Here is a 21,308-nt window from a genome sequence, read left to right on the forward strand (position 1 = left end):
TTGAATCCTCCAGCGCCAAGAACACTGTACTGAGAACCTCCTCCTTCCTCTCCTCCTCCTCTGCTCTCAGCTGATTAATGATCAGAAACAACAGATTAATAATATAGAAATGATTTCAGACCTCAGACTAAAATAAACAGGTTCAGGTCTGAGTGTGTCTCCTGGTTTTTATTCACACATGTGGACTGTGTGGAGTCAGTCTGCTCAGGTGTTGCTGATGTCACAGGAAATTAAACTGTTTAACTGACAGTATTAAAAATTCTTATCATAACAGTTAAACAGTTAATTTTGAATGACACTAGTTGTAAAATAATGACTTGTGATATTATACATACATGACATAAAATAAAACTTTACTCATGATTTTATTTGTAAAATGAATAATGGCGGAAATTTATTTGAATTGATGGTGAATCTGCTGATTGTTTTTGTGATCAGTTGATTAATTGTTTATAAAATGTCAGAAAACAGTGAAAAATCTATCCAAGATCTGTCCAACCAACAGTTTAAACCCAAATGTCTGTCTCTAAGAAAAATGTGACACACATGTGAATCAGTGTAAAAACATCAGCTGTGTGAGGATGATGATGAGGAAGCTAGAGCCTTCCTCGCAGGAAACAAACATTTTCATTGTCTAAGCTTTGACTGGATATTTAACTGACCTCTTCTTCTTCTGTGGTAGTTCAATGGCAGCGACTGCAGCAGCTCCATCTGGATGGATGACTGTGGTGCTATTGTACTGTTACATGCTACATTTATATCCGTGCTGTAGCATCATGATGTGTGATGTGTTTCAGGTGCCGGTGCACCAGACCCTGAAGGAGCTGCTGATCCTGAGAGCAGAGCTGCAGAGGAGGGTGGATGAGCTGCAGAAGGAGACCACCTCCCACTCCCTGTCCTCCTCCTCTGAACACTCCCCCTCCCCCACACACACCACAGGAACTCCACTGCACAGCGCCGTCTGACACACACACATACACTCACACACACACACACACACGACACTCATCACAACACTTCACACATCAAAGGCACACACACACAGTTAAATTCATGCTTTAGGCCAATAACAGTGTTTACACTCTGAGGGATTCTTACATTTATATTAACATTATTACAGAAACCAGATGTTTGTAAAGTTTTTTTAAAAGTATTTAAAGAGAATTAAAAACCACCTTCAGTGAACTCACCCTCCCTCTGCTTATTTATATTATTTAAGTTTCTCACCTGGTTCAGAGCAACCAGGTGAACCTGCACTGGAGGAACACCTGGGAGTCTTAACTCTGACTTCAGATCAGTGAAGAAATGTTACGTCTCAGGGTCTGTTATTGATCGATTATTGTCTGTAGTGTTAAAGATAGTTAGTGCTCCCTCCCTCACTCTTCTTCCTCATGATTTATTTGACCAACGCAAACCTGAACATGATTAAAACACCATACGTTTTAAAAATCCTCTGCTATGATTCATATTTTGTTTATAAAACTGGGTCTGAAGCTCATCTACTCTTACTTCCTGATTGAGAAATCAGGACATATGCCCCGCCCACCACCTGCTGTCTCCAGGTGGACAGGTGAAAGAGCAGAAAGTATCGTGATGGTTAGAGGAGGAAACATCAGAGAGACTCAGCCACATGTTTGAGCCTCAGTCAGACCCAGACTCAGATGAGGAGTCTATTGAGGCCAGAACCAGAGACTAGCAGACGGATCTGAACGGTTAGCGCAGTTAGCATCTTTTATTTGTTTATGTCAGTGGCTCCCTACCTTTGGGCTGACAAATCATTTGCAAAACTGTAAAATTTTGGTGAAAAGATGTAATTATATTTAAAAATATAAATAATAATAATAAAAATTTAATGTTTCTAAATTAAATTATATTTAAAAAATATTAAAAAATGTTGAAAAGCTCCATCCATTTTATTTTTCACATCATTCCACATCATAGACTTGTTTCTATCTCAGTCTGATTGCACGCTGACAGATCACATCCAGGGCAAAAACTGGAGAATGAAAATTTAGAGCGGATTAGCAACAGGAAGAGTTAAAAGGAAAAAGATTAATCAACCTAATCATTAAAAAGAAATAGTGGTCTAAAATCACATTATTTGGCCTTTGTTAAGTTATGTTGGATGTTGGTCGGATGTGAGTCGCCAAAATTTTTGAGATTTTCAAGTTGGAAAAGGTTGGGACCCACTGGTTTATGTTGTTTGTTAGCTTGTAACTGACCTTGGCTGACAGTGTTAGTGGTTGTGCTAATGCTAACTCTCTCTCTCTGTACTGACAAGGTTTCAGGTTTATTTAGCCCCGCCCCCCGTCCCCACAAGTTGACTGGATTGGTTCCTGAGGTTTGTGCCGTATGAAGCCCTGGCTGTCTGAATCTGTCTTTGTGAGCCTGTCATTGGTTCACTGCAGTTCAAGGTGGAAACACTCAGTCATGGTGTTGATGATTATTTCACTCAGCATATATCTGTATTATATAAAAACATCATAAGAATGTTAAAGGTTAAACAGGCTCAGTGTTTACGTCACTGGTTTCACATCCTCTGTGTGATGCTTGTTTCCGTCACTGCCAAGCACAACCACTGTTTTGTATATAAACCAGCTGTGGAAGCTGAAGTGTCAGTCTTAAATGTCTTTAATGTAAATAACGTGTCTAATTAAACACAAACTTCTTAATGAGCCAGAATGAATTGTCGCATTTATTCCTGATTAAACCAGATCCATTCAGACTCCAGTCTCTGTGTTGTCTTTTCAAAGTTTCTTTATTGGTTTCATATCACGAACACAAACCTGTAACACATCAGCAGGGTTATCATAGTGGGATAAAGAGAGAAAGCAGAGCTTACTATTACACTTCAAGCTATGAAGACTGTCCAGCTGACAGAGAGACAGTGTCAACATCTGTCATTGTGTGGAGAAAAGCATGCATCTAGAGTGTGTGTATGTATGAGAGGAGAGTGCTGTGTGTATGTGTTGTACGAGACAGGAAGCCTCACAAAGACGGGGGGGTGGGGGTGGGGGTGGGGGCAGGCACTAGAGTGAGAGGACAGTCCGAGTGGCAGCAGGGTCATGTGAATTGTCGTGATCTACATTGAGCAGATGTTCTACACAATAATCTGGGTTTATCATCAGTTAGCCTGACATCAGTTCAGGGCACAGGCTTGGAACCAGCCCTTAAGAGCAAAACCTGGTCCTGGTCCAGATTAAGTCTAGTCCAGGATCCTGTTAGCTTGAGTTGATTGGTGTTGATTTAACACAAGCCTGAATTTATCAGTCCCTCAAACCCGACTTGATCTTGACTTGAACTAAACTTGATCTGGACCTGTTTTTGCAAGAATGAACCGCTACTGTCAATCAGGAGTCCGATCCCATGATCAACGATCGGCTGATCATTTAACATCTAATCCTGGTTTCAACTTTTTATTTCAAAATAAGTTATTAGAGACAACTTCATATCCAGGATTAAACAAACCTGAAAGTGCAGTTAGTGAGATGAGAATTAACTGGATCAGTGTATCTGGTTAACAATAAGTGGTGTGCTGGTTTCAGGTGCTGGCAGGGTTTTTATTTATCTCTCATACAATAAATTAGCAAGTTATTAATGATCAAATATGAATATTTAATATTGATCAGATTGATCCCTCTCTGATTCTCCATCTAACAGGTCAGGTCATATCGCCGTGACTACCTCCAGTTTTTTTAAACAGGCTTTGTAAAACACCTCCAGATACCTGGACCAGGTACACTGACTCCTGCTGCTGCTGCTGAACCACACACACCTGTCACCTGTCTCCCAGACCCCCGAGGAGAACCCCCCCCCACCAGAGTCCACAACCTCCCAAACCCTGGACCAAGACCACAGCTGGATTAAACTGCAACAGGGACCAGGGTCAAAGTGAGCCACTGTGTGGTGGTTGGTGGTCTTGAGACTGTACTGGTCTTCATCATTGACCAGTACCAGACCAGTAACCACCTGCAAACAGTATTACAGGTGTTCCAGATGTTACAGCAGCATCATCATCAACACAGAGCCAATAAGAACTGAGTCACTGTGTGTCTGAGTGAACAGATATGACAGGTTATTAATGAGACATCAGGTGACCTCAGGTGACCTCAGGCGAGGTCATGTGTTACATTCAGGTTCAGGTTCAGTCCTCGTTTTACAAACTGACACATAAAGGCAAATCAATCAGCTTCATCTTTGGTGAGTCTGTTTCTGCTGATGAAGACGAAGATGAAGGTGTTTCATACATTCACTAAACAGGAAGTTTTGTGTTGTGTTTGCTTTGTGTGACGTTTAGCTCTCAGCAGCACCCACACCTGTGATCCCCCCCTCCCAAGGGGAGGTGAGAGCCGTGGGCGGTGCTAGTGCTCAGGTACAGCTGGGGTGTGTTTGATGAATACTGCAGCGTGTCCCCGTGGGACGGTGCAGGTGTAAGGCAAAGAGAGAAGAGCCACTTCACTAACAGCTGTGCTGAGTGTCCATGACAAGGTGAGTTCATTAGGTGCTCACAGTCCCTGAACACAACACAAAGTCTGAACCACTTTAAGAAAGACGTACCCCACAGAAAACTGAGACCACCAGAGCGACTACATATTGGTTCATGTTTCAGCACTGATCTCTCAGGGTCTGGCTGCACAAAGAGCTGTATGTCTGGTGTACTGAGCTTGTGTGTTGCTCTCCAACCCCCCCCCCCCAAAACAGTCCAAAAACCTGGTCCTGTACGTACTACACTGGGTATCTGCTACACAGACGTGTTCTGAGCATTAACATTTGGCACATTTGGCACATTTGTAGGCGCGTACAGTCCCGAATAAAGTCTGGGTGCTGAACGGGCTTCTAGACCACGTCCATGAGGAGGAGATGAAACCACCACACAGACCCTCAAGAAGGTTTTTTAGTCTACTGTTGATAAAAGATTCATTTTAGAGCCAAACTGGACTTCTGAGAGTTTAAAGAAATCTGTCCACCAGCGTTAGAGGAAGATGGAAACCAGGTCTGGATTTAAAGACTGCAGGGGAACCAGTTATTACCAGTGGATTTTAATGAGGAGGTCTGTCTGCTGAGATCTCAGGTGGTCTACATTAGAGTCTTTGGAGCCTCCATGGCTTCAGAGTCAAGATGCCAACTGTTCTGTTAAGAGTCCAGCTGAGGACCTGTGTGGTATCTCTCTCCCTTGTTTCCTGTCTCTGATCTCTGCAGTCTCATGAAAGCTCATATAGACAGCAGAGTTTTGTTTTGTGTTATTGAAGCTGACCAATAAAAAAAAAATCTGATTAGAGTTTATCTGCCGTGAGTCTCCATCACGGCTCAGTGCTCTGTTGAAGAGCAACACAGCTCTGCTCTTTATAAACCGTCTTCTTCTTGTGACAGTTCTACTTCATTAAAGCTCATGTTTCCTGTTTTGTCACAGTGAATTCTTCCTGCTCAACAACAGGAAGTGACACACACAATCATCTTTGTTCAACCAGCCTGAGATCAGAGTGTTGATGAGCTGATCCAGTGTTCAAGGACTCGAGCACAGAGGGACTGTGGGCACAAGCAGCTGCTTTAGCAAGGCAACATGGAGGAGACCAGGCTGTGGTGTATTACATAACACACTCTCTTTATAGGCCACCAACACAACACAACACTGTCTACAGTACAACACATACAACAGCAACTCTCTCAGTGTCTGACATGGTTCATGTAGAAACTATTTCTCGTTCAGACCAGGAGCCGGTTTCCAAAATCCTCCACCTCCAACTGATCCATCACCCCCCCCCCCCTCTCTAAAGGAAACAGTGAGTGATTCAGCCCTGGTCTCCAAAATAAAAGCCTCTGGTCGAGGAACACACAGGACTCCGCGAGTCTCTAAGAAAAAGCGCACAACAAAGTCGCAGATACAAAAAGTTCAGCTACGTTATTAGGAAAAGTTTAGTCGGGTACAAAGTGTAAAAAGAGCAGGCAAAGAGTGTAAACACACACACGCACGCACACACTGAAGAGTATAGTCTAATACACACTGCTACAGTACAAACACAGTAATATGTACAACCATCACAGCTTCTATTCAACTTCCTACAACTACAGCTGCTAACGTCACCTACACTGCTAAAGCAGGTTCTACTGTAAATTATATCAGCTTCACCAGGGTCCACGACCTGGTCCACAACCCTCTACACGCCTCTACATCTCATCCCACGGTGGCCAATCACAGGCCTCCAGACTGATCATCACAGCATCTCTGCACTGTGATAGAGACACAGTAACACACATGAATCTGAAGACTCATCTTCACCAGGATTGTCTCATTTTTCTACAAAATATTTTCTATAATAAATCATCACAGAGGAGGCAGTTATTATCCCACTGTTGTGTGCCAGGATTGTCATATGATTGTAAAAAAAATTGTATAAACCTTTAATATTATATATTATTATCTATTATTATCATTCTGATTCTGATCAAAAACTGAAATCAATATATTTTATTGATGGGTATTGATGAGTCACCAGGTTAAAGTTCGTCAGTGTGTTTCTGTGGGTTCCTGCTCACTGTATCACTCCACCAGCCAGCAGAATCACTGGAGCTCTTTTACCTACAGGGGAAATATCGCCATCTATAGGTCACCTGATAATTAGCAGAGTCTTTGGGCTTGATGTAAAAACATGCTTTCATCCTCGGCCCCTTAAGTTTGAGCGAAGCCCTGAATGTTCACAATGTCCTGCTCTGCCCCTGTAGTGCAGCAGATAACTGCAATAATCCGTCAAATGTGCTACAAACACCAAAATTGGTATGTTTCTCCCTGTGGGGCAATTCATTTGAAAAATCCCATTAGCTACTTGAAATTTCAAAATTTCAAGATAACCATCATTTCTGGCATAGGAGACATATATTACCACAGAATTATACCCATGGGACAGATTTCAATGATTTTGTTATAAATTTTAATCCTGTTTTTTCTAAAAAATTCTGCATAAAACGCAATGTATTTGCAAACCATTTGTTATGAATGAAGAACCAAAAGTTTAGTAAGAGTCGACAGTCAGTACTTGTTTACTTGTCTTAACATTAGCTCGCTAGGCTAACTTGCTAGTGTTAGCACTAGTGTTAGCAAGCTTTTTTGTGAGTAATTTTTCTTTGTAAAAAATATTTTTGCTGAAATATACTTTCATTTCATTTTTACAGTGTACTGAATTCAACTTCAACACTGTTAAAATGTACGATTTGATACCTAGATTACTCATATGAGAAAATAGTGGATGAACTTCCTTGCCAGAAATGGTGGCCATCTTGAATTTTGGAGTGGCCAACGTGTTGAGGATTTGTGCCAAGTTTAGTACTTGTATCCACATTTGAAAGATTTCCCTGAAATATGCAGTTATCTGCTGCGCTACTGGTTAGCATCCACATGTTATGACGGCCACCTTGGGATAGAGATTAGCTCAGTTGTGCACACACAAGCATCTCAATGCTAACACAATAAAACACAGTACAAACAATCATCAGCTCGTCTGCAGCAGCTGTATCTTCAACCAAACTTCCCTCCTGTTCTTCTCCTGCAACAGAGGAAGACCCTGTTCTATCGACCAGAGAGAAAAGACACTGTGCATGTTTAAGCTAAAGCTACAGCAGAGCTAACTGAACTAACATCATTTTTATGCTACATTAAATGTGGCGATTCTGTATTTGACCTTTGTATTTGGTGTTCTGATCTTTAACTTCTTCAGTAGTGTATAAAGAAGCTGTCGGATCATCACCTCTTCCTTTTAAAGGCCAAGTTGAAAAAACATCAGGATATTTACAGTATAAAAAGCTGCAGACACAAACGTTGAGATGCCTTAAACTGCCAAAAGTCTGAATCTGAATAAGGCAACTTTGTTCATGAGGAGAGACGACGTGATGATGTAACAGTCACATGACGTACACAGTGGTGACCTGCGTGACTCCAGGTCTATGAACATATAGTATATAAAGCCAATAGTGACGCCCAGTAAGAAGCACTACATCTACCAGGTGGTCAAACATCAGTGACTCTTCATCATCATCATCATCCACTGAACAAACATCATCATTATAGTGATAACACATTAATCTAATAAATATTACATGTCATAGGAATAAGTGTTAGTATGGTGGTTACGTGTTGTAACCTCAGTTCTATGAGTACATGCTTGGCTCATAGTCTAACGTGATAATAACAGGCTGCTGTGATAATGTGTGTCGACATTATCTTTATCAGTTGCTACACGTGTTGGCACAGAAACCTGGGACGACTGTTAAATGTTGGAGACTGACTCCGAGTACCATATTGATCCAGTTCAGATACGATCAATAAAGGGATATTGATGACAGATAATCAGCTGTGTCAACAGGAAGTGACACGTTCCTGATGATGAGTCACAACCTTCATTCATCTAACAAAAGAAAAACAATTAGAAATAGCAGGTGTGTGTGTCGCAGCGTCTCTGGTTCACAGGAGGTGAACTTGCTAAGAATTTCCCACAATGCTCTCCAACTGGACCATAATCCAGTTCACTGTCAGAGACCCGCTGTGACCCCTGTGAGTCAGAGCAGCTGTGACACACACCCACAGACTGTTTCTCCATCACATAACAACATGAACAGGTTGTTGTGTTTCCAGTTGTTGTCACCTGACTGTGTCACACACTGTAAACCAATAGAGACTAAACAATACATTACTACCATCACACACATGTAGAAAGGTTCTGTTCACTGTTCACAGCAGAGTAAAAAATCATGTTCACATTCGGTGTAGAAGGACTACAAATCCCAGCACAGAGCCACAGGATCAATGAGGACATGCTACACAATAGACTGCAGCATGGCCATGTGTGTGTGTGTGAGTGTGTGTGTGTGTATGTATGTCTGTGTGTGTGTGTGCAGGGGGGTGTGGTGGGGGTCGGACATGTTTGTGTGTGTGTGTTACACAGCGTTCTCCTCAGTGGGGGGCTCAGCGTTGGGTGGCTCCAGCAGAGTCTGTTGGACTGACGACACGAAACATGATGTCACTCAGGTGAAGGTCGTATCAGGAAGTCATATTATTACATTTCAACATACAATCAATAGATCAGTCAATCAATCAGTTGTTTGTCAAGATGTTCTAAAAGCAGTGAAGTGACAGTTAAGAAACACAGACACAGCACAGACAGGACAAACGATGTATTCCACTTTTATACTTGATATTTATCAAAAGTATATAAAATGTATATATGTCTATCTGTGTGTGTGTGTGTGTGTGTGTGTGTGTGTGTGTGCGCGCGCGCGCGCGTGTGTGTGTGTGTTTGTGTGTGCGTGTGCGTGTTTACCTTGTGGTTCTGTAGCCACCACAGCTTCAGGGTTTTCAGCCTTCACCATGTCAGTGTTCAGACTCTCTGTTATAACACAGAACATTCACATACAGATACAGTGTTGAACTGGGCTGATTCTGGCCTGATTCTGGCCTGATACTGGACTGATACTGGACTGATACTGGCCTGATACTGGACTGATACTTGGCTGATTCTGGCCTGATTCTGGCCTGATTCTGGCCTGATACTGGCCTGATACTGGACTGATACTGGACTAATACTGGACTAATTCTGGACTGATACTGGACTGATACTTGGCTGATTCTGACCTGATACTGGCCTGATACTGGACTGATACTGGACTGATACTTAGCTGATACTGGACTGATACTGGACTGATACTGGGCTGATACTGGACTGATACTGGACTGATACTTGTCTGGTACTGGACTGATACTTGGCTGATTCTGACCTGATACTGGCCTGATACTGGGCTGATACTGGGCTGATACTGGACTGATTCTGGACTGATACTGGACTAATACTGGACTAATTCTGGACTGATACTGGACTGATACTTAGCTGATACTGGGCTGATACTGGACTGATACTGGGCCTATACTGGACTGATACTGGGCTGATATGATATATGGATCTGTTAATACACTGATCATCTCACTTGGTGGTTTTAAACAGAAAACTATCATAATTCTGTATCAGTGTGACTCAGTGCAGAACCCTCAGGGTTTTAAACGTTAGATTTAATATCTTTCATTTTCAGCCTCATTTTCTATCAGATTAGCTTCAGAAATTAAAGGATTACTGTCCTACAACCATCAAACCAGAGTAAACCAATCAGATTCTTCTTTTGTTTTGTTGTCTCTGGGCAGAGAAAAGGTTAGCTGGCTCACTCATTGGTTAAGACGGCGGCATGTGTTTGTTTTGAAAGTACCAGGTGAATTAACCAATCACATTTTGATTTATAGTGGGAGGGACCAAACATCACTGGTCCACACCTTCCTGAAGGATCAAGACCAGCGCTACAGTCATATATACTGTATATAGAGATTCAGCATTCGCTGTTTCAGCCCGTTGCTATGATAACGTCAACGTCACCATCATATTGGACCGGACTGTAAACCAAACTGATAAAAAAGAACTACAATCTTTATATTTCTCAGCTGATTCATTGAGTTGTTTTTATAATCAAGACATCATGATCAATGTGGAGATTATTACCTGTGATCATGATAGTTCAGGCTGTAATCACTGTTTCACCACTGGTGTTAATCAATACGACAAACACACCTATAGTTATCAAGTGCTATGAGCACTTCTGACTGGACAAAGATACGGATGTTTACATGTTAACATGGTTAGAATTATGGGGGGGATTGGGGAGCTTTGTCCCCCCTGATTAAGACTTGGACCCCCCCCCCCCCAAAAGAGGCAAGAGTTCAGGGGGGTTGAAACATTTATATATCCGTCTTACCTGTGATTGTAAATATTACAATATATTTCCCATATTCACACTTGGAAGAATACAATTTCAGACACCCCTAAAGTGGACCGTACCATTTCTTAAGCCTGACACTGGTTGAACGTCTCCTCCAGTGTTGCCAACTTAGCGACTTTATCGCTAGATTTAGTGACTTTTTAAAAAAAAAGTGCTTAGCAACAAATCCTCCAGCTGTTAGACTGTGAAACTACATTAAAATGTAAAGAAAGCAGAGACCATAAGTTTCAGTAGTGTAATCTGATTCACTGAATAACTGAGGAAGTTTACACACTGAGCTAATGACACAGTGACAGCTGATAGTTAGTCCTGATGTAGCTGGAGTTACAGTCTAAGTTAAAGCTATGTACAGTATATGTGAATAAGTATATCATTTTATTGCGTTTTTTCCTTTTCTTTATTTCATTATCATTCTAGTGTATTAATTCTATTAATAATTATATTTTTCTTTGATAATTAATTATTAATTAATAATAATTAATGATGGTTATTATGATTGCAATTGTGCTTTGTCAACACTTGTCCTGCCAATAAAGCCTGTTGAATTGAACTGAATTAAAGCTACATGAAGACGTCCACACAGTCCAGTGTCAGTGTAGAGGACAGTGTCCTCTGATGTAAAAGTCTTACGCTGCAGACCGAAGCACAACTTCTTCTTCTGGTAGGAGATGTAGCTGCTGATGGCACCCACCAGCGCCATGGCAACCGCACTGACAATCCCTGCAATGGTGCCCACCTCTGCTGTGGTCTCTGTAAACACACACACACACACACACACACACACACACAGTGAGCTCAGACAGACAGACAGACCTTGATGAATCGTCACCACAGACAGAGGACACCCACCACTGTTAGGGTCATCATACTGGTCGATGTGGTCACTGCCTCCACCTGCAGCTCCACCTGTGGAAACAACAGACAGCTTCACATCCGTCTGAACTGTTACATGTCAGTGTTGTCTGTACGACGGAGCGTTAGAGCCACATTGAGGAAAAAAAAAATCTGAAATTATGAGAATAAAGTTGTAATATTAGATTGTGTGTTGTTTTAGAGGGGAGGTATAAGAAGCTTTAAAATGAGGAACCTGGAGCATCCTGTGAAGTTCTACTTTAGCACAGGTGTCACTAATAAGGAGAAACTTCACCTTTTGGTCATCCTCATGATCATCATCATCATCATCATCTTCATCATCATCATCTTCATCATCATCAGGACATTGAAAAGATTGTGAAGAGTCTATTCTATTGTTAGACAGACAAGCCACTGACTGTCCTTTCACCTGTTTGACGACTTTCTTCTCGTGATATTCTGACTTCATTCTTGTCATTTCAGATCTCTTTTTTTTCCTCGATGTGGTCGTACCTCTGCAGCGTCAGGCTCAGACCTTACCTTTGCCTTTGTCGGGTTTGTAGGTGTCGTCTTTCCCGACATCAATCAGGTCACTGTCAGAGAACGTACCTGCAGGAGAGACACATCATCACTGAGGATGAGGATGAAGATGAAGATCTGTCACTCACAGGTAAAGGAAGCTCTGAGTTGGTGTGTGTGTGTGTGTGTGTGTGTGTTTGAAGGTTGTGTTTCCAGCTCAGGTTGTTGAGACACAGGTGACAGGTAAGAAAGCCCCACCCACCTCCCTGACCCTTGTTCTTGTCTTTGCCACCGATGTCATTCTTGGGGTCCAGAGCATCGGCCAGGTCAAAGTCATCATCAGCTGTGAGGGTCAAAGGTCAATGATCAGTGATCAGTCAGAGGACATCAGACAAATAAAGACACACAGGACATCTCTCCAAATGTTGCTGTGCCAGTTCACACTGTACCTGAACGCATCATGTGCAGACTGACTGCACATGATGCTAATGTTTAGCCAATATGTTAACTATTTGTTATTCGCTCTTCTGTAGAGCTCTATGTGTGTCTGCTCAGCAGGATGTGGTCTATGCAGGAACCCACCCCCCCCCGCCACCCCCCCCCCACCCACACACCACACACACACACACACAGATCAGCAGTGTAGCTCTCACTTAACTCGGTAAACTCTGTGTGTTCACAGTTTTTAATGGAAACATGAATTAAGAGAAGTTTTTTATTTCCACTGTTTCTTTAAGATAGAAGCTGTAACTCTTTTGGTCAGACTGTGTCTTTGTTATTTTTGTTATTGTGTTTCATCTGGTTGTTTATGCACATTGTCCAGGCAAAATAAATAACTTTGTTTTAACAAAAACATCTGGTTCTATGTTTCTTCTCTTTCCTCTAACCAGCTTGTTTTCTAAAATATAAACCAGGATCTAATCTAAACCTGGCTCTCATGCACCCAGGTCCAGGACTCAGGACTCGGGACTCAGTAGGTGTGTAGGTGTGTTCGCTCACCTGGTTTGGGTTTGGGCTTGACTGGGGCCTTGGTAACTGCGGGGATCTTAGGTGTGACCTTGGGTGGGGCTTTGGTGGTGGTGGTGGTGGTGCCGCTGACTTTAGATAAATCATCGAAATCAAGATCTGTAGACAACACGGATATAAATACATAGATGAGCAGCCACAGTCTGCAGCTGTGATGAGTTCACTGTCACGTGATGTGCAGGTGGATTTGTCTAAAAGTGAAAATACAAACTGATGATAGTGTTGCAGATGAAATGACTAGGTATGAAATGTTTCTTTAAACCTGATGTAAAACAATCCTGGAGCACGGAGGTAATAACACAGTGTAACACAGGTGAGCTCATGCTGCTCACCAGAAAACTAAAGCTGCTCCAGCTCCTCACGTCACATAAAACATTTAGTCCCATCGGTTCACATGTTGTGCTTTATCATGTTCTACAGTTATTTCAGAAGATAGTATCAGCAGCTGCTGTGTGGTGCTCACCTGCTCCTCCTGCGGGTACAGGTGGACGTGGTGCAGGAGTCGCTGTGGGAACAGATGAATCAGGTGTTCATTTATACATAATCATATGAAGGGATTATTTCACCTGGTGGTGAATATCTGCAGTACAGCGCCATCTACAGTCCCGCAGCAAGAGGAGGTCCTGAGGAGCAGTGACTTGTCGTGCTGTCTTTGAACACATCTTTAAATGTTCCTGACTGTTCCAGGCAGCCGCTGGTTTCCATTCATTTCTATATGATGTAAAAGTCAACCTGCAGTGACACAGTTCAGACCGATGTGAAAGGTCATGAGTGTGTAACCACAGAGGTACAGTAACACATTCATGTAAACCTGATGTTTCCTATTAGAGTTTCATGTTTCATGCAAAATGAATGGAAACCAGTGGAGATACAAGTTTTTCCCTCTCAGCCTCTCTCGCTCCTTCACTGCTTTTAGAGGAGATGACAGGAGCTCGTGTGATTGGTCGTCAGTGAAGGTCACCTGACTCCACCTGTTTGTTTCCTACTGATACTGTATTCAGTGTCTGTTCCACGTGGTGTCTACCTGCCCCTTGTTGTACCTGGTTTGTGTCAGAGTCTGTGATCATCAAGATCATCAACCACCCAGATCACATCTGTAACAGTCACAGTTTGAACGTCACATATGTTAAGTTAAGTTTAGTTTAGTTTAGTTTAGTTTTAAAGGACAATGCAATTTATCATTGTTCCAACACAATGCATGAAACTGGTGTGAGAGAGTTTATAGCTATTGCAAATGTTCAGCTCTCAGTCATCAGACCATAGAATAAGTTAAATAACGTACGAAACAGTAGGTGTGTTTACATCCATATAAATAGCTCAGTCTGAGGTCTGGGGGGGGGGGGGTTTAAACCAATCAGAAGAAGAGACTTGATAAAGATGGAGAGGAAACAGGATCTGAAACACAGGAAGAGACAAATGACCAATCGCAGGAGGAGCAGCGACGTCACTGTTTACACACTGAGAAACAGTTGGTAAGAGATGATCTGATCAGACAGAGAGGAAAACCACTGCTCACAGAGCTGCAGACTAAACTGTGACTGAGACCAGGTCCAGAAACCTGATGGATGTCAGCTGTTTGTAATGTTCAGTCAGTTCCATGGACGAGCATCAGGCCATGTTTAACCTCCGTGCTGCTGCAGAGTTTACATTAAAGACCCTGCTCACCTGCACAGGTGTTGTCATTACACCTCTGCTCAGGTGGAGCTGAGCTGGGCACTGAACTGTCAATCAAACACAGTCTGCATGTCCACAGCCATGTGAGTGTTGAGTGTTGTTCCAATGCACTTACTTGGTTTACTGTCATCCAGAGCATCAGCCAGGTCAAAGAGATCCTGAGACAGGACTACAGTCAGAGAGGACAGAGGACAGAGGACAGAGGAGAAAGGAGAGAGGACACAGGAAAGAGGATAAAGGAGAGAGGAGAGAGGACACAGGAGAGAGGAGAGAGGAGAGAGGACACAGGAGAGAGGAGAGAGGACACAGGAGAGAGGAGAGAGGAGAGAGGAGAGAGGAGAGAGGATAGAGGAGAGAGGATAGAGGATAGAGGACACAGGAGAGAGGAGAGAGGACACAGGAGAGAGGAGAGATTAATCAGACATGTTACAGATTCACCTCACACTCTATGATCTGGTGTCTCTGGTTAAACAGTATAAATCAAAGCAGTGTGTAATGTTGTGGGGGTGTGCTCAGGTCTCTGATCAGCTGATGTGACGATGACACACTGTCACAGACCTCGGGCCCCGGAGCCAGACGGGGCCCCACACAAAACTAATCCTCTGTGTTTGTTGCCTGGACCACAGTCCACAGATCATTTACCAGAGACACAAAGAGACAAACAAAACCCTGATAACCTCCCTCTGCCCAGTGTGTGTGTGTGTGTGTGTGTGTGTGTGTGTGTGTGACTGTATCAACATTCAGCTGCAGCATAGAGGCTTTAACATTCAGATGGTTTAAACTCCATGTGTCTCCCTTTATTTAACATTAAATATGAGGATTGTCACTAAAATGAAGTGATAAACACTCGTTAACACACAAGTGATTTTGATTTTGTAAATGTCTTTTGTCGTGTTGTTCACCACCATCACACCATCAGGTTCATTTGCACTTCACGCAGAATAACTTTGATTTAACAAAAATGGTTCTAGTCTTTCTGAGATCCACATGAATAATTACAAAAAATGTCAAACTTTCACGGCAGGTCTGGCATAGTGGACAGACTTTCACATTAAAACAGTTTCCTGTGCGCCAGCTATTCAAAATGTTTTGAAAAATAATTTTATTTGAAAAATAAGATTTGATAAAACATGTTCTTTCAGCCAACTGGGTTTATCAGCTGGACGATGGAGAAGTGAGTGATGTGACCACAACAGGTCTGGATGCCAGGGTCCAGCGGTTTGGGTCTGTTCAAAGAAACGTGTCCTACAGTGTCCTACTGATTCACTGCAGCAGAAACAACAACCCTGAAAACTGTGGACACAGCAGAGAATGAAGCAGTTTCCTCAGATGAGTATGAGTGCTGTCTTCCATCCACCAACCCACTGAGAATTCATCCCTCCATGAGGAGGCTGCCAGACACACCCACGGAGACATTCTTGGCCCTTGGACCGCAACATCCAACACTTTGTCTTGTCTAATGGTGTCCGAGGACATTTACAAGACACACATCATTTTGTGTCTTGCACCGCATTCATCTGAAGAATGGGACAACGGAGTAATTGAAGCCAAGTGTCCAGAAGAAGAAGAAGAAGAAGAAGCGGTATAAGAGGACCATGGGTGGATTCTGGTGCGGTTTCAGTCAGGTGAAGAAAAGCTGCTCTTCAGTGGTGAACTTGTGAACTTGAAGACACTTCGTGGTTTAATAAACTGGACAAAGATACTTAAAAAAGCATGAAAGAGCTGCCCGGCTGAGAGCAGTCATGGCTTTGAATGTAATATCATGTCCTCTCGCTGCATCAGCCCTCAGGTGCTCTCTCGTCCAACTTCCTGCTTGCTTCATCCCTCTCTTCTCAGATGATTTTCAGTTTCTCTGATTTACCTCTTTCAATAACCCCGCCCATGGCCCCGCCCCAATAGCTGTGATCGGACAGTTGATTTTTCATTCGGGAATCGATGACGCGTTTTCATCTTAAAAAGAAAAAAAAGTTATGCAAAACAAAATGCTAATACACCTCTTCACTTTGTTTGCTGTGTTGTAGCATGGAAAATTCATGTGACAATGAAAAACAAAAGGTTAATTAATTCTCATTTAACATGTTTTTCCATTTAATTATGACAGTAAATGTGTAGATAAGGAAATACAAATAAAAAAGTGTGTTTTATTTCACTTTATTTTTGTTTTCATTTAGACATTTAAAATCTTCCACAGTGTAAATGTCATTTGGGTTGACTTGTGTCTTCAGAGGGAGCCGTGTGATTAATGTCCCCTGGTGATGTCACATGAGTCAATGTCAGTTGAGTTAAAAAAGAAAGTCTGGGGTGACCTCAGCAGACCTCTGTAGACCACTCTCTCGGCTACATTGGCTGCCAACTGTCAACGACTGAGCTGCATTCTGGGTAATGTAGGCAAGTTTTCACAAGGAAGAGGAATGTGTGGAATAAAAAAGACAATATATGTAGTTCTGCATCACACATTTTCATCCTTTTTTTAAATGTTGAGTGCAGAGTTACATCAGTGGAGTGTGTGTTTAAGGTTCAGTTGGACATGCGGCTCTCCCATGTGATTAATATTGATGTTGTCAGTCGTCAGTTTTTCTACAGACCTGTCCATCACCCCGACCTCCATTAGCTGTTACTGTCGTCATCTCTACACAGATATGAATCAGGCTGTGGTCTGAATACAGAGGAGCTGCCCCACCCACCTGCTCCCACCGTTACACAGAACTGTGATGCACAACAAGGCATTCAATCAAATATCTTTATCGAAACAAGTGTCCTCTCATCAGTTGTTTAACGTCTGTGAGACACACACCTCATTTACACTGGTCTATACATGACTGAGGATTCATGTGTGGTGGAGGTGGGAGGTGGTGGTATCTAACCAGTGTCAGAAGAAGTTACTGGAGTGAACAAAGCAGAATATTAAAGTGAAAATCCTGCATTCAAAACTTAAATCCCAGTATTATCAAGTAAATCTGCGTTATCGAAAGTAAAAGTAGTCGCTGGGCAGAATGGGCCTTTTAAAAATGTTATAACGTTATTATATGTTGTTATAGAGATCCTGTTTTCTGAATATTATTACTGGTGCATTAACACACAAATGTGAGTGTCACAGCTGGTTGAGTTGGAACTCATTTGACCTACTTTATACAGTGCTGTGTAATTTAATGTGTAGCTGTATAATATTTGATAAGTTGATCATATGTTTTGCGTGTAAAATCATGATGCGTGAAGTAATTATAGAAGTCAGATAAATGTGGTGCAGGAAAAGGCAGAATATTTCCATCTGAAATGTGCTCAAATAGAAATAGTAAATGCACTTTGTGACTTTGCACCAACACTTGTCAGTCAGCTGCAGAGCAGCAGGTCGATACTGAACCTGTCAGGGATCACATTAAATACAGCTTCTTCATCACTGTTATAATAACATTTTGTGTTTCTGGTATCAGTTACTGTATTGTATTCAGTCATGGTAGATCTTTTTAGTTTTACTTTACATAAATTGAATTCCAGTGACTTCCACACAGCGTCTTCATTTAGATGAAATAGAGCCCTGGTGTGGGTCAGGAGTCACTTACAGCAGATACACTGAGTTCATGTGGAAAATGTCGGGAGAGGACAGTTATGAGCAGAGAGAGACGTCCTGGTCACATTATTACTCTCATTTAACCTCAACAGATTTTTTTACCTAATCCCACTTACCTTTAATATCAACCTTAAGATAAATATTTAACATATAAATATAATTAAACTTCCTGGTATAAACATGAAAAACGCAGCCAACTGGCTTTACAAGCCAAAATTAATTCACATTATTTTTTACTGCATTTGCATAATCTGCATCACAGCTCTGCTTTTACTGCCGTCCATCACACAAAACATATTTTCATATTCATGACTGCAGTGTTTCACTCAATGAATCCATATTTTATCTGCCGGTATGAGGGAAACAATTGAAATATATATATATATATATATATATATATATATATCAGATACAATAAAACATCAGGAGCTCCTCCCTATGTTAAGATAAGATAAGATATTCCTTTATTAGTCCCACAGTGGGGAAATTTGCTGTATTACAAATGACAGTACCAAATATTAAGACAAATAATGTAATAATATAATATGTACAATTTTAATACTTAGCCTAGATATAACAAAAATCAAAAAAATAGCAGCAGATAAGGAATATTGCACAGACGGTGGGTTAAATTACTTCACATGGCGCAGTATTTGTTATATAGTGCGAGGTGGAGATCACAGTGATCCGAGGACACGTGCTAATACCGGTTTAACTTTTCATATTCATCACCAGTGAGAGTGACATCATTGTCAGCATGTGCAGCTGCAGACAGGTCACTGTGGGTGGTGCCACATCACTCTCAATTCTAACAACTATCATATCTGATAACTATCTAATAACTAATACTCAACCAATATATCTATTTATTGATTGATCTATAATCACTAAATGATGAGTAATAAATGTGACCAGGACGTCCTCTCTCTGCTCATAACTTGTCCTCTCGTCAGTGTATCTGCTGTAAAGTGACTCCTGACCCCACACCAGGGCTCTATTTCATCTAAATGAAGACGCTGTGTGGAAGTCACTGGAATTCAATTTATGTAAAGTAAAACTAAAAAGATCTACCATGACTGAATACAATACAGTAACTGATACCAGAACACAAAATGTTATTATAACAGTGATGAAGAAGCTGTATTTAATGTGATCCCTGACAGGTTCAGTAATCGACCTGCTGCTCTGCAGCTGACTGACAAGTGTTGGTGCAAAGTCACAAAGTGCATTTACTATTTCTATTTGAGCACATTTCAGATGGAAATATTCTGCCTTTTCCTGCACACATTTATCTGACTTCTATAATTACTTCACGCATCATGATTTTACATAACCAAAAATATGATCAACTTATCAAAATATTATACAGCTACACATTAAATTACACAGCACTGTATAAAGTAGGTCAAATGAGTTCCAACTCAACCAGCTGTGACACTCACATGTGGTGTGTTAATGCAACCAGTAATAATATTCAGAAAACAGGATCTCTATAACAACATATAATAACGTTATAACATTTTTAAAAGGCCCATTCTGCCCAGCGACTACTTATTACTTTCGATAAGCAGATTTACTTGATAATACTGGGATTTTAAGTTTTGAATGAGGATTTTCACTTTAATATTCTGCTTTGTTCACTCCAGTAACTTCTTCTGACACTGGTTAGATACCACCAGCCTCCCACCTCCACCACACATGAATCCTCAGTCATGTATAGACCAGTGTAAATGAGGTGTGTGTCCACAGACGTTAAAACAACTGATGAGAGGACACTTGTTTCGATAAAGATATTTGATTGAATGCCTTGTTGTGCATCACAGTTCTGTGTAACGGTGGGAGCAGGTGGGTGGGGCAGCTCCCTCTGTATTCAGCCACACAGCTGATTCACATATGGTGTAGAGATGACGACAGTAAACAGCTAATGGAGGTCGGCGGTGATGGAAGGTCTGTAGAAAAACTGACGACTGACAACATCAATATTATACACATGGGAGAGCCGCATGTCCAACTGAACCTTAAACACACACTCCACTGATGTAACTCTGCGCTCACATTTAAAAAAAAGGATGAAAAAGTGTTGATGCAGAACTACATATATTGTCTTTTTTATTCCACACATTCCTTCCTTGTGAAAACTTGCCTACATTACCCAGAATGCAGCTCAGTCGTTGACAGTTGGCAGCCAATGTAGCCGAGAGAGTGGTCTACAGAGTCTGCTGAGGTCACCCCAGACTTTCTTTTTTAACTCAACTGACATTGACTCATGTGACATCACCAGGGGAACATTAATCACCGGCTCCCTCTGAAGAAACACAAGTCAACCCAAATGACATTTTACACTGTGGAAGATTTTAAATGTCTAAATGAAAACAAAAATAAAAGTGAAATAAAACACACTTTTTTATTTGTATTTCCTTATCTACACAATTTACTGTCATAATTAAATGGAAAAACATGTTAAATGAGAATTAATTAACCTTTTGTTTTCATTGTCACATGAATTTTTCCATGCTACAACACAGCAAACAAAGTGAAGAGGTGTATTAGCATTTTGTTTTGCATAACTTTTTTTTCTTTTTAAGATGAAAACGCGTCATCGATTCCCGAATGAAAAATCAACTGTCCGATCACAGCTATTGGGGCGGGGCCATGGGCGGGGTTATTGAAAGAGGTAAATCAGAGAAAACTGAAAATCATCTGAGAAGAGAGGGATGAAGCAAGCAGGAAGTTGAGACGGAGAGCACCTGAGGGGCTGATGCAGCGAGAGGACATGATATTACATTCAAAGCCATGACTGCTCTCAGCGGGCAGCTCTTTCATGCTTTTTTAAGTATCTTTGTCCAGTTTATTAAACCACGAA

The 21,308-nt window shown here is 41.6% G+C and overlaps 2 protein-coding genes across 5 annotated transcripts in view; one reads left to right on the top strand and one right to left on the bottom strand.

Annotated features, from left to right (window-relative positions):
* Positions 1-4,322, top strand: part of LOC111223590 (myotubularin-related protein 1-like) — a 16,038-nt gene extending 11,716 nt beyond the window's left edge. Inside the window, exons 17-18 of the mRNA XM_022747794.1 lie at positions 798-895; positions 4,298-4,322. Coding sequence (XP_022603515.1) covers positions 798-895; positions 4,298-4,322 — 123 coding nt within the window. The remainder of the gene's footprint in view (positions 1-797; positions 896-4,297) is intronic.
* LOC111223562 (CD99 antigen-like protein 2) overlaps positions 2,740-21,308 on the bottom strand; it is a 19,882-nt gene continuing 1,313 nt past the window's right edge. The window contains exons 2-10 of one of the 4 annotated variants that reach the window (XM_022747750.1): positions 14,993-15,046; positions 13,667-13,708; positions 13,177-13,302; positions 12,440-12,520; positions 12,199-12,267; positions 11,656-11,712; positions 11,437-11,556; positions 9,309-9,374; positions 2,740-8,987 (exon numbers count right to left, since the gene is read on the bottom strand). In XM_022747750.1, the coding sequence (XP_022603471.1) occupies positions 8,926-8,987; positions 9,309-9,374; positions 11,437-11,556; positions 11,656-11,712; positions 12,199-12,267; positions 12,440-12,520; positions 13,177-13,302; positions 13,667-13,708; positions 14,993-15,046 (677 nt within the window). In that variant the 3' untranslated portion in view covers positions 2,740-8,925. Of the gene's footprint in view, positions 8,988-9,308; positions 9,375-11,226; positions 11,557-11,655; positions 11,713-12,198; positions 12,268-12,439; positions 12,521-13,176; positions 13,303-13,666; positions 13,709-14,992; positions 15,047-21,308 lie in introns of those variants that run through there. The other 3 variants (XM_022747751.1, XM_022747749.1, XM_022747748.1) reach the window with 3 other exon arrangements.

The sequence above is a fragment of the Seriola dumerili genome, unplaced genomic scaffold, assembly GCF_002260705.1.
Source record: "Seriola dumerili isolate Sdu_G_001 unplaced genomic scaffold, Sdu_1.0 BDQW01000111.1, whole genome shotgun sequence".
Lineage (NCBI taxonomy): Eukaryota > Metazoa > Chordata > Actinopteri > Carangiformes > Carangidae > Seriola > Seriola dumerili.